We start from the raw sequence: 13,080 nt of genomic DNA, 5'->3' as shown, positions 1-13,080 counted from the left end.
CAGATTCATACCAGGTTTCCACTGGACACACACTGGTCTGATTAACCCATTCTGACCTGAGATCAGATTCTAAAAATGTCAGTCGTTCTTCGATTTTTCAAAAATAGCAGACCTACAAGCTCGTATCGCGCCACTCGGTGGCGCGATATGAGCTTGTAGATCTGCTATTTTTCAATAGCTAAAGCATAACATGATGCTAACACCAAAATGGGTGCCAGGTCAGAATGGGTTAACATATATTTTTTTGCAAAAAGGGTGAAGTGTCCCTTTAATGGTTAATGTTTGTGTTGGCACAGTTTGTTTTACATCACCTAATCAACATGAGTTAGCCCCTCACTTCACATGGGTGTGATTTTTTTTAATAATAATGGGTTAAGCAAGTAATTAAAATATGTAGTTCATCAATGGAATAATTCAGAAAAGTTCAGACCCCAGACTGCAGACCCAATGCAGGATTGTTCACCACCAGCAGACAGTGACCCACAACATGTCCTCTCTCCTCTCTGTCCCACACACAGCCCAAGCTGTCGGAGCCCGCCATCGCCACCAACCACAACAAGCAGGCGCTGCTGTCCTTCTGGTACAACGTGTGCGTGGACTGTCCCGAGAACGTGCGCCTGGTGGTGCAGAACCCCGTGGTGACCAAGAACATCGCCTTCAACTACATCCTGGCCGACCACGACGACCAGGAGGTGGTGCTGTTCAACCGCGGCATGCTGCCCGCCTACTACGGCATCCTGCGCATGTGCTGCGAGCAGTCGCCCGCCTTCACCCGCCAGCTGGCGCAGCACCAGAACATCCAGTGGGCGTTCAAGAACCTGACGCCGCATGCCAGCCAATACCCCGGGGTGAGTGGACACGCCTGCCTTTTCACTCCCAATCTCTCCCCATTTCCTGTCAGACTACTGTCCTATCAACAAAGGCCTAAAAAGTCCATACATCTTTAAAAATAATAATCCTAAAGGATCCCAACCCTAATTGTGGGTAGGACACGTGAAAATAAGACTGAAGGATTCTTTATGCGGTCCGTTTCAATTGTGCTGGAAAATCACAACCAGCATACGGTACTGCATGTGAAACGACACGTTACGACTTATAGTCTTAAAACGTGTGTATCCGTTCGTTCAGGCGGTGGAGGAGCTGTTCAACCTGATGCAGCTGTTTGTGGCTCAGCGAGCCGACATGAGAGAGGAGGAGCTGGAGGACGTGAAGCAGTTCAAGAAGACGACCATCAGCTGTTACCTCCGCTGTCTGGACGGACGCTCCTGTTGGACCACACTTATCAGGTACGTGTTAGCATTATGCTATGCTTTAGCTATTGAAAAATAGCAGATCTACAAGCTCATAGCGCGCCACCGAGTGTCGCGCTACGAGCTTGTAGGTCTGCTATTTTTGAAAAGTCGAAGAACGACTGACATAGAAACATAGCTTTTTCAGAAAACTGTCAGGATGTAGAAGACATTTTTAGAATCTGATCTCGGGTCAGAATGGGTTAAGTTCATAACACACACTGGGTGACACTGCGCTGACAGTTGTGTTTGTGTCTGCAGTGCCTTCCGTGTCCTGTTGGAGAATGACGAGGACAGACTTCTGGTGGTCTTCAACAGAGGCCTCGTCCTCATGACTGAGGTACACTGCCTAAACCCAACAACACATGTATCAACTGATGTCCTGTGTGAAATATGGAGAATTTACAGAAAGTAGGCACCCCAGGAAGAGTGTGGATATCAGTGATATTTTTTTTTACAAAATGTTAAAAAAGTAAAATATACATGATTAGACAATGCTTAACCAATTCAACAATAAATGTGTAATATTTCTATCTCCAGTCATTTTGGGGCATAAACAAGAAGTTGAAGGATACAATTAAGTCTGATAATGATGTATGCATGTTCACATCATGTGTACTTAAGTATTAGTAGTTTGTATTAGATTTTTCAAATACATTTTAACATTTTGGACAAAATGGCTAATTTTACATCGAGGTGTCCAGATGTCCCTAGTGCCCACCTATCTGTTATCCAACCTACCTACCAATGTATTGTACTGTACATCATAATTGAATGTTCCATCTCCCCTCTCACTTTCTAAAACTGTTGCTTTCTTTCTTCCCAAACTCGTCATCCTCCCTCCAGTCTTTCAACACACTACACATGATGTACCATGAGGCTACAGCCTGTCATGTCACTGGGGACCTAGTGGAGCTGCTGTCCATCTTCCTGTCTGTCCTCAAATCCACGCGGCCGTACCTGCAGCGCAAAGGTCACTATTCTTTGGCATTTAGCTGACATTCTTAATCTGATGAGACACTCGGACGCTCCGTCCCGATAGAGGATGCGTGGCAATACATAGACGTGCATTGGCTCTGGCAAGGGATCAAATGATATGTGACATTTGTTACTGACAAACATGTCTCTTTCTACCATGCTCTTAAATGACTGAACAAACTGTTTTTAACCACTGTACATGACTTATTTATTCATGGGAAGTGAGTTTCTTTTTTGTTGGATAATTTCTGTTTTTATACATCAACGAATCAAAGCGGAAAAATCTAATACACATTTTTCAATCGTCAAAATATATTACCGGTACTTATACCACTTATTACTTAAACCCTTTTCTACATTGTCATACAACGTTGTCACAGACATTTGCAAAAATTACCAATCTACAAGCTCACAACGCATCACATCTATTTTCCCTATTTTTGAAGATTGATTGTTTTCATAATCGATTCATTAGACTCCTAGTTAACTGACCTGTATTGTCTCCTGTGCTACAGGCTCTCATACAGTGTTATCTCCTGTGCTACAGATGTGAAACAGGCTCTCATAGTGTGTTATCTCCTGTGCTACAGATGTGAAACAGGCTCTCATACAGTGTGTTATCTCCTGTGCTACAGATGTGAAACAGGCTCTCATACAGTGTGTTATCTCCTGTGCTACAGATGTGAAACAGGCTCTCATACAGTGGCAGGAGAGAATCGACTTTGCCCACAAGCTGCTGACCCTCCTCAACTCCTACAGCCCCCCCGAACTCCGCAATGCCTGCCTGGGTAACTTGCACACACTGCATCAGGTTTCTTCTTGTAGTGTGTTTTATTATTATTTTATATTATTATTATTTTTATGAGCACACATGGTTATTTTATTCATTCGGTCAAAAAAAGTTTAATCACATTATAATCATTGCGCAAGCGTGTTGCTTGCCATGAAGAACAGAGCTACATGCTAACAATATGTCGTGACATAACACTTTATCTTGTAGGTCTGTTTTTTCCTTTTTCTTCAAAACGTGAATTGTCGCATGACAGCTAGCTTTATTGTTTTTTCCTCCCCGTAGATGTTCTGAAGGAGTTGGTGCTACTGAGTCCTCATGACTTCCTGCACACACTGGTGCCCTTCCTGCAACATAACCATTGCACCTACCACCACAGCAACATCCCTAGTGAGTACTGTATAAACCACTGTACCTATCACCACAGCAACATCCCTAGTGAGTACTGTATAAACCACTGTACCTACCACCACAGCAACATCCCTAGTGAGTACTGTATAAACCACTGTACCTACCACCACAGCAACATCCCTAGTGAGTACTGTATAAATGACTGCACCTATCACCACAGCAACATCCCTAGTGAGTACTGTATAAACCACTGTACCTACCACCACAGCAACATCCCTAGTGAGTACTGTATAAACGACTGCACCTATCACCACAGCAACATCCCTAGTGAGTACTGTATAAACCACTGCACCTACCACCACAGCAACATCCCTAGTGAGTACCGTAGAAACTGTTAACATGAGTCTCCTCTACTCTCTACCCAGTGATTTACAAACTGTTTCTGTTCCCAAAGCACACCAATGGACATGTCACAATCTCAATGAACACCTTGTATTCTATTTTCGAAACTGAAACTTCAAAACCTTTCTCCAAATAGGGATGCCAGGTCAAATATATATATATATTTGTAGGGTATAGAATTTGCCTGTTTTGGGCAACGAGGGTGCTCAAAACACAGTCAATCAAAAAATATAATTCACAAGTTTTTGGACGTGTCTCACTGCACATCGTTTGGGAAGCTTTGTGGTTAGAACTGGCAACAAAAAATATATATATATATATATATATATATAACGGCATTCATGATATCGCCTTTCTAAAATGTTAACCTCATCACAAGTATAGTAATACTTAAGTGTGTGTGTGCGTGCTCTTCCCAGTGTCGTTTGGTCCCTACCTGCCGTGCAGAGAAAACATCAAGCTGATGGGAGGTAAAAACAACATCCGACCCCCCCGCCCGGAGCTCAACATGTGTCTGCTGCCGTCCATGGTGGAGACCAGCAAGGTCAGACTGGTTTTACACTTTTACCTTATTACGGAGTGTTCCTCAGCGCTGAGGCTGATGTTTAAATACATACATTCACATGAACAAGGAAGTTCAAAATCTGTCGGCTATATTGGTCAGCCATGCTGTGTAGAGCTAGATATGCCATTTTGGCGATATCTTGTTTTGCCAGCAGATGGCAGTTAAGAGCACAAAACGGACCAGAGTGAACTGGGATCAATGATAGATGACTGCTAAAATATGATCTTCTGGGCATATTGCGTGATTTATTGAACGCATGTATCATTTGGTTACAAACTGCCTATTTTATCAGGAGAGAGCAACTTATTTTCTAAATTATGTTGATTATTGTTTTATTTATTGAAGCAGCATTTAGCTCCATTGATTACTATCTGTGATGTGTTGGATGATCTGGTAAAACAGGGTACTGTAGCCTCTTTCTTGGCAGTCAATGAAATTTACATGTCTGTCTATACAGTTCTCTATCATCTCTGCTGTAGTCACCCCCACTTGAATTGGATAGGAAACCCATTCTCCCATGCTCTTACATAACGGAGAGTTGAAACTTTAGATTACCGGCAACATAGACTTTATTGTTGTTCCCCAGAGAGGGAAATTCAAAAACTAGCCATTATCGAATGAAAGTGAATAGAACAACTTGCATTCCCTGCCTCTCCCAGTGATGTTTGTCATGCATGATTTACACTTGGTTGTTGCTACGTGACATCGCCAGCATGATTTAATCTTGATCTTATATTAATAATGTGTGTATCAGGGGAAAGATGAGGTGTACGACCGGATGCTGCTGGATTACTTCCTGTCTTACCACCAGTTCATCCACCTGCTCTGTCGAGTCGCCATCAACTGTGAGAAGTTCACAGAGACCCTGGTCAAACTAAGTACGTTTGTTTGAATATGAGAGAAAGTGTGTGTGTGTGTGTGTGTGTGTGTGTGTGTGTGTGTGTGTGTGTGTGCGTGTGTGTGTGTGTGTGTGTGTGCGTGCGCGAATATGAGAGAGACCCTGGTCAAACTGTCTGTGTTTTATATCAATGTTCTTATTCATGACAAAAACGGTACAATTAAATATGCTGGCAACTATGAAAAAGTTGACATGACTGACATCGTAACAGACCAAAAATAAATAAATACAAGTCACATTTGGTTCACTCTCGGTCTAAACATATGCACCAGCTTCCTAGCTCTGATTATTAAATCATTGTACTTTGTTTTCCAGGTGTCCTGATAGCATATGAAGGACTGCCTCTTCACTTGGCCCTGTTCCCAAAACTTTGGACTGAACTCTGTCAATCACAGGTACGTCGTCGTTCTCTCTCTCCCACCCTCTCTCTCTCTCTCTCTCGTCTTTCTCAGTCATGATAATTGTGAGGACGTGTGTGTTCTAAAGAAAAATACAGTTGGAATTATTTTTCAGGCCAGCAGTATTGGTATTCTTGCTTGAATTGCGTACCATTACAGAATGAATATCCTTAACTTGAAACTTGAATCTAGGCATATTGGGCAAGGTTTCAGTCCGATCCGAGCCCCATTGACTTCAATTATAAATGTTAAGTTAAAAATATCCCCAAAACCTATTACTGTACTGAATTACTGTATTTCTTTAGTCTACGGTGTTGAAATGAAATTTGGCACTCATCTGCCACAGTGTTTGCGAGATTAGCTCTGAACAAATGCACACCCACACAGACGTACAGCAAGCCTCATACCGAGCCTGCTGACATCTTCGTTGTTGTTTTCAGTCTGCTCTGGCCAAGACGTGTGTGAAGCTGCTGTGTGAAGACCCGGCATTTGGCGAGTACATCAAGTGCATTCTGATGGACGAGAGGACCTTCCTCAATAACAACATGGCCTATTCTTTCCTCACCTGCTTCCTGCACAAGGTAACACAGAACATTATGATGATAACCATATAACGGCATGCTCAACCACTGGTGCTGAATAAAAAAATATATATATTGTTTTTATGTGCACATTCAAAAACGGCAAACAGCTGAAGAAATGAGGGTGTGCATAAGAGAGGGAAAAAAAAGAAAAACGTATCCACGAGGTCTATAACTTCATTATGTGTGTTGTCCCTCAGGTCCTGTCAGGTGTATAATGTGCTGTGTGTGTGTTGTCCCTGCAGGTTCAGGGTCAGGTCCTGTCAGGTGTATAATGTGCTGTGTGTGTGTTGTCCCTGCAGGTTCAGGGTCAGGTCCTGTCAGGTGTATAATGTGCTGTGTGTGTGTTGTCCCTGCAGGTTCAGGGTCAGGTCCTGTCAGGTGTATAATGTGCTGTGTGTGTGTTGTCCCTGCCGGTTCAGGGTCAGGTCCTGTCAGGTGTATAATGTGCTGTGTGTATGTTGTCCCTGCAGGTTCAGGGTCAGGTCCTGTCAGGGCCCAGCTGCAGCAGCCTGGTCAACGTGTTGGTCACCAACCTGCTGAGTGAGCAGCACAGTCTGCAGCCTGAGCTGGCTGCTCACCGCCTGGAGCTCAGCAAGACCAGCAGCCTGCTCAATGCTGTACGTACACTATATCTTTAATTCCTTTGAGTCCACATTTATAAAATACATTTCACACTTCCATCTGCTATATAACCAACACCGGAAAAACTAACAACAACCTCATCCAAAAGTCTCAAGTTTACAGTAGGTATTTTTTTTCTTTCTTATGCCGGGGCTCCACTGCAGCCTTCAGGCATCCCGTCAACGCTGATGCAGGGAAAGTTCCCTTTTTCACCAATGAAGGGTGCTCCACTGGCGACATTGCGCTTCATTCGATGACTGTAATTCACCTCGGTTAACTTTTTTGACACGTCAAAATGCACCACGATGCAACACAGTCAGTGGAGCTTCAGCGTAGCTGAATTCCTCATCTAGAGAATCTGAAAAATGTTATTGACATCAGCATGCGTTAAACAAGGTCACAGTTTAGATGATTTCAAGCCAACTCAAGTTTTTTTTTATTGCCAAGCAACTCTGCATATCCAATAAAGTACTGATTTTGTGAAACGGAAATGTTTAGATTTTTGTGATCATCATCACATTCTCTCTCATCCCTCCTCAGGACCTGCGTGCGTTGGTGCTGCTGCTCTCAGTGCATCCTCCACAGGCGTTAGACCCCGCCCTCTGCCCCACCCTCCACGAGCTGCTGGGCCGGTGTCGGGCCTGCGTCCAACAACGCACAGCCTTGGAGCTGGAGGCCAAAGACAGCAAGGCCAAAGGTAAGGCTGGCTGGAATGGGATTGAACCCATCAGATTCTAAAAATGTCTTCTACATCCTGACAGTTTTCTGAAAAATCTATGTTTCTATGTCAGTCGTTCTTCGATTTTTCAAAAATAACAGACCTACAAGCTCGTAGCGCGCCACTCGGTGGCTCGCTATGAGCTTGTAGATCTGCTATTCTTCAATAGCTAAAGCATAACATAATGCTAACACCAAAATGGGTTAAGTTGTTCTATCAATCAGTCAACTAGCCTTATTGTCACAACACAATTACAGGTAAAAGTGAGCTTTCACATTTGCAGTTTTTAAAGAGTAAATAAATAATTAAATGTAAAAGAAGGGGGATTGAGATTATCCAGAACCAGACATTCCCAAGTAGTGGTAAAGAGAGTTCACCCAGAATACAAAACCGGTACCATTTATCGAGCCATGTCTTTTGGGTGTGATTTGACGAGGTTTGTACGTCTCTTGTCAAGATGTGTGCCGTCAACCCAATGCAATGGAGCTCAATGGCATTTGGTTTGGCCCTCAAGGCAACAAATTATGTAATGTAAATTTCCCAGACATGATAGTGGTCCACCTGTGTGATCATGGCCGGTAGACTTTGGTAGAAAAAAAGTAACCACCACCCTCTTTTGCCTCCAAATTTTGTCCAACCCTCACCAAATTATGGTACGAGTATACTAACGACACTGAGGTCTCATATTGACATCATGCGTTAATTGAGGTTTTATTCCGCAGCTGAGGAGGAGGGAGCCACCCCGGTGAAGCGTCGGCGGGTGAGCAGCGATGAGGAGCGAGCCGGCGAGGGCACCAGCTCCTCCATGATGGGCTCGTCAGCCTCCATGCCCTCCACCTCCGCTGCCTCCTCCTCCTCCACGGCCCTCCCGCCGTGCGGCGAGCCGAAGGCGCAGGCCGATCACCAGGAGGCGCTCACGCCCGCCAGCACCTCGGACACGGAGACGCGCGACTCCTCCTCCCTGATCGACCCCGGCACCGAGCAGGACCCGCCCTCTCCGCCCGACCCCGCCCCCACCACTGCAGCCCCCGCCCCCAACAGCATGGAGGCTGCGTCTTCCCCGAATACTGCCGCCGCCAAGGAGGAGAAGATGGAGGCCTCGTCTTCCTCCTCCACCTCGTCCTCATCTTCCTCCTCCTCCTCTTCCTCCATGCAGGAAGTCGGGGAGACGTACATCCGCGGGGAGGACCCGGAGCCTCCGCCTCCTCGGCACGACGAGGAGGAGGAGGACAGGAGGAAGAGGAGGTGTGGCGGGGAGGCCTCGTCCGCCGCCTCGGAGGAGACCAAGGAGCAGAAGGAGATGATGGCTTCCTCTAGCGCCCACGCCCAGCCCCTGGTGGAGGACGCCATGTTCCCGTCAGCCCTGGGAATGGTGGGGGAGGGGCCAGAGGTCAGCGGCCACGCTCCCCCAGCTGTCATGGCACACGCCGGCCCGCCCCCAGACATGCTGGACATGCTGTACAGGACGGTGGAAGCCACCATTGCCATAGTTACTAAACTGACTGGCAAAGGGCCCTGCCCCCCCTCCTCGTGACATCATCAACTCACAGCGCTTTCAGATCTTTGAGAAATCTTTATTTTCCTTCTTTTCTTTTCCTTTCGTTCTTTTCTTTTCTTTAAGCTGAATCATGGTCTTGGTTGAGGACTTCCTTTCCCTGTGTTCTTGTTTGGGTTTCTTCTTTTGCTGTATGTGTTGCGCTGGCCTTATGCTCATGACGTATTTAAATTGGTTGGCTCTGTGCTGCGGTCTGTCCGTGATTTCAAAACCTTGTGGCTTTCAATTGCCGCCATCTTCCTCCCCCTGGTGTTATGCTCAAAAGAAACATCCCTGGACAACAAGTTGCACAGCCTGCCATTCGTTTGACAAAACAAGAAGAAAAATATCAAGTTGTACAAGCTATAGCACATTTCTTTCATTTTTTGTTTGTTTTTTTAGTTTTGCCTTTTTTTTTACTGATTTACTGAGTTTCTTTAGAAAGTGATTTTATTCGTTTGAGGTTTGCTGTAACGGGGAAAGGTTTACAGAAATTTTAGTCTGTTTATGTAATTTAATTTTATTGCATTTTTACTGTGTATAAAATTGTGTCCCCTGTGCCAGTTTTGTACTTTAATGAAAAAGAGGCGAAAATTGCCTTGGCTTTTTTCTGTGGTTAAATATCCAAACTAAGTTTACCTGTACATTAAAAGAACCACAAGAAACTTGATTCTGTAAAGAATCCTCTCTAGTCATTGCCTGAAGGTGTATATGAAAAATTATATATATATATAAATAACTTTATATATATATATGAATATATAAAAATGGTGCTTTATTTGACTGTGGCTGAAATAAAGCACACTTGATGTAACAGTTGGAGCTTTATTTTATTTACTGAAATACATTCCATAATCTATTGTCATTCTTGCTTCTTTTGCTGTTTGGTTTTTTCCTGATTTTATTTTAATAGAGATAAATTAATAAAAACTTTAATATGAATAATTATGAACAGAAATCTATTTTGAGACATGAGATTTGTTTTCTTTCTTTCTCACCCGACACATGAATGTACAGCTGTTATGGTTCAAGATTTCTACAGAGCATACTGTACTGTTATGAGGTGGTTTCCAACACCGGTGAAGCTTCAAATACAGACAGTATACTGTAAGAGTTTATCCAAAAATGGACGTAAACATTATTAGGGCACGATCACTTATATTCTACCTACCAGATTCTGCCAATGCATTTCAATGGGAATTGAGTGGGGGGTGGGGGTTTATCTGCAAATGGAAGCAAACCACTCCATTCCCATTGAAATGCTTTGGCAGAATCCAATCCACCCTCAGAATAAAAGTGCGGTGTGACCGTGCCCTTATTCTGCAAAAGGAGACGTGTGAAAAATTGAGCAGGAATTATTTAATCTAGCAAAAAGCTATGTTATCCGAACATTTGCACTAGTCATTGGACATACTGTGTTATGGACAGGGGTGTTGAATATTATAAGTTAATAATGAATATACTAATTCTGGCTGTTAATTTCATTGAGTCATGTTTAGACTAGAGACTAAGGGCCGATTCATACTCCTATTTTACCGCTGTTTCGTCGCTGTAGTGCCGAAATGATTTCGGCTCGTCAGAAATTTTCAGTAGCACCGAAGAGCCGACTTTAGGACGGTACCCGCCCCCCCGAACCTCGAATGACGTCAAATTGTAGGCTCTACAGCGCCGAATCGACTTTTATTCGGCTCTAGACTAGGAGTATGAATTGGCCCTTACTGTCTATTCCCAAATCGGCTCCATTATTATTAGTGCTTTCATCTCTTTTAATCTGTTTGAGAGATTGTGTCAGAGCTTTAAAGTATTATTTCTGCAATATGAGAATAGCATGTTGGGACCTTGTATTAACAATCTTCAGACTTGACAGTTGTACATGCATCTTTTCACAATTTAGAATGTCTGAGCTCTTGATTGCAAACTAGGAGAAATATGGCGCACTCACTATCCTCCATAAATGCACCATGTCTCTGCGTGCATGTGCGCGCGCGCGCGTGTGTGTGTGTGTGTGTGTGTATTGTAATGCACGTAACTCGAGAACCGTTTCACCCACCGACTTCACATTCAACACACACGATCCACACCCCCGCAGGGAGTGCAGTGCCCTGTAAAGAGTCGGTCGGACCCACAGTTATCCAAAACCACCACAAAAAGGCTGTGGTCAGGCTCTGCCAGTGGGCCTAATGAGGCCAACTCCTTTCACCTGGTCAGGCTCTGCCAGTGGGCCTAATGAGGCCAACTCCTTTCACCTGGGCCAGGCTCTACAAGTGGGCCTAATGAGGCCAACTCCTTTCACCAGTGCAGAGACACAGGCACATACACAGATCTCCATGTGCGACTGACAGTTAAAACGGGTGGTATGACAACATATATCATTAGGTTCCCAAGTTGCATCGTTCCCAAGTAGGCCGGTGGCCGACTGCGACGGGCACTTACAGGTCTAGTATAGTCTAATGACCAAATATCAGTTTTAACAGTAAGCTGTCAAAACATTGGATTGTATATTGCTGTCCAATGTGCCCATATCACTGCTAAGAGACAATATCCAATATCCTACTATAAATACACAGAATCTCTGTACTTTTTGTTCATCTGATTGATTGGCTGAGCACGGAATGTGATGTATGATGATAAGAGCGCCCCTCACTTTACACAAGTGTGATTTTCTTTGTTTTATCTCCGAAAACTTTGTGTATGGCTGGCTGTTGGTTTGAGCACAGAATGTAGGCCAGTCAATCTAAGCTTTAAAAAAAAGGTGGGTGACCCACAAACTACAGGAAGGCAGGCAGACAGACACATACAGATCTCCATATACAGTATGCATAAAAGGGACACAGCAAGACAGACCGGTGCAAAAAACCCTTGTGTGAAGTGAGGGCCATCTTTTGAGGCACGCAGAAAGGTAAGAAAGTTTCAATTTTATTTGTCCTCCACTAGGATATTCCTATCATTCTGGTGGACAGTCCAAATGTTGTAGGTTCTGCTTATTTTATGGCTGCTGGTTGGCCCAAAGGTGTGGGGGTGTGTGTGTGTGTGTGTGTGTGTGTGTGTGTGTGTGTGTGTGTGTGTGTGTGTGTGTGTGTGTGTGTGTGTGTGTGTGTGTGTGTGTGTGTGTGTAGTGGGAATAGGCATGCACGTGGATATGCACGGATAACCATGGATATGCACGGCAAACACATACATTATTCAACGTTTCTTTACCTATACTGGCAGGTTAAGTGCTCTGGAAATATCCTCTTTAATGAAACTGTGGGTGCTACCCCCATCTAATAGGCACCATGGCTACTTGGCTTTGCGTTGGTGCATCTATCCAAATGGTAGCTGTCTGCAGTAATATTACTCTACTATTGTCAGAGTTGCTTGCTACACTATAACTGCATGATTGCAACACTGTGGTCAGCCTGTCTGTCGTTGCCGTGGTCGGCGCGTCTATCATGCGCTGTATATTGACTGGCTGTTTGATTGCAAACTGTTTTGTGGTGCCTGCGCCCGCACTCTTCACAGTGAATGCCCTGCGTTCTACAATTACGCGCGACATGCCTGCCTAGCATTTTAATTGCATTGTCATAATTCTGGTCTGATAAAGCCAATCCCGCGACTAGCCGCTGTGCCACTTAAGAATGACTTTAAATATGTGAATTTATCAGACTTACTGAGACTCGTGTTTTTGTCTATTGCTGTCTCAAATTGACTCCAAAAGCTTTGCCATTGACTCACATCTCCAGTGAACTTCTCCATGGTCAGTTTAGGCAGTTTGACGGACTGTTGTCTTGTCACTGTATTTCCCGAGGCCGTGGATGCGATTTCTCCTTCCTCATTTCTCACATAAAATTACTAAGCTAAAAATGCATCACAATTCATATTGAGCTTGTAGATCAGCAATTTTTTTATATATACTGATGAATGATGTAGATTGTAGACGTTCCTGAACTTTAGTCATCCCAAATGTTTACAG

The 13,080-nt window shown here is 44.2% G+C and overlaps 1 protein-coding gene across 2 annotated transcripts in view; it reads left to right on the top strand.

The window, feature by feature from the left end:
* Positions 1-10,064, top strand: part of usp34 (ubiquitin specific peptidase 34) — a 67,144-nt gene extending 57,080 nt beyond the window's left edge. For both annotated transcript variants that reach the window (XM_080760243.1, XM_080760242.1), the window contains exons 67-79: positions 519-848; positions 1,129-1,286; positions 1,551-1,629; positions 2,136-2,262; positions 2,948-3,055; positions 3,343-3,447; positions 4,230-4,354; positions 5,130-5,253; positions 5,589-5,668; positions 6,112-6,252; positions 6,726-6,872; positions 7,417-7,573; positions 8,317-10,064. In XM_080760243.1, coding sequence (XP_080616369.1) covers positions 519-848; positions 1,129-1,286; positions 1,551-1,629; positions 2,136-2,262; positions 2,948-3,055; positions 3,343-3,447; positions 4,230-4,354; positions 5,130-5,253; positions 5,589-5,668; positions 6,112-6,252; positions 6,726-6,872; positions 7,417-7,573; positions 8,317-9,128 — 2,493 coding nt within the window. In that variant the 3' untranslated portion in view covers positions 9,129-10,064. The remainder of the gene's footprint in view (positions 1-518; positions 849-1,128; positions 1,287-1,550; positions 1,630-2,135; positions 2,263-2,947; positions 3,056-3,342; positions 3,448-4,229; positions 4,355-5,129; positions 5,254-5,588; positions 5,669-6,111; positions 6,253-6,725; positions 6,873-7,416; positions 7,574-8,316) is intronic.
* The last annotated feature ends 3,016 nt before the right edge of the window (positions 10,065-13,080 follow it).

The sequence above is a fragment of the Protomyctophum bolini genome (genome assembly GCF_963924005.1).
Source record: "Protomyctophum bolini genome assembly, chromosome: 3".
Taxonomy (NCBI): Eukaryota; Metazoa; Chordata; class Actinopteri; order Myctophiformes; family Myctophidae; genus Protomyctophum; species Protomyctophum bolini.
This window is presented reverse-complemented; position numbering and strand designations above follow the sequence as displayed.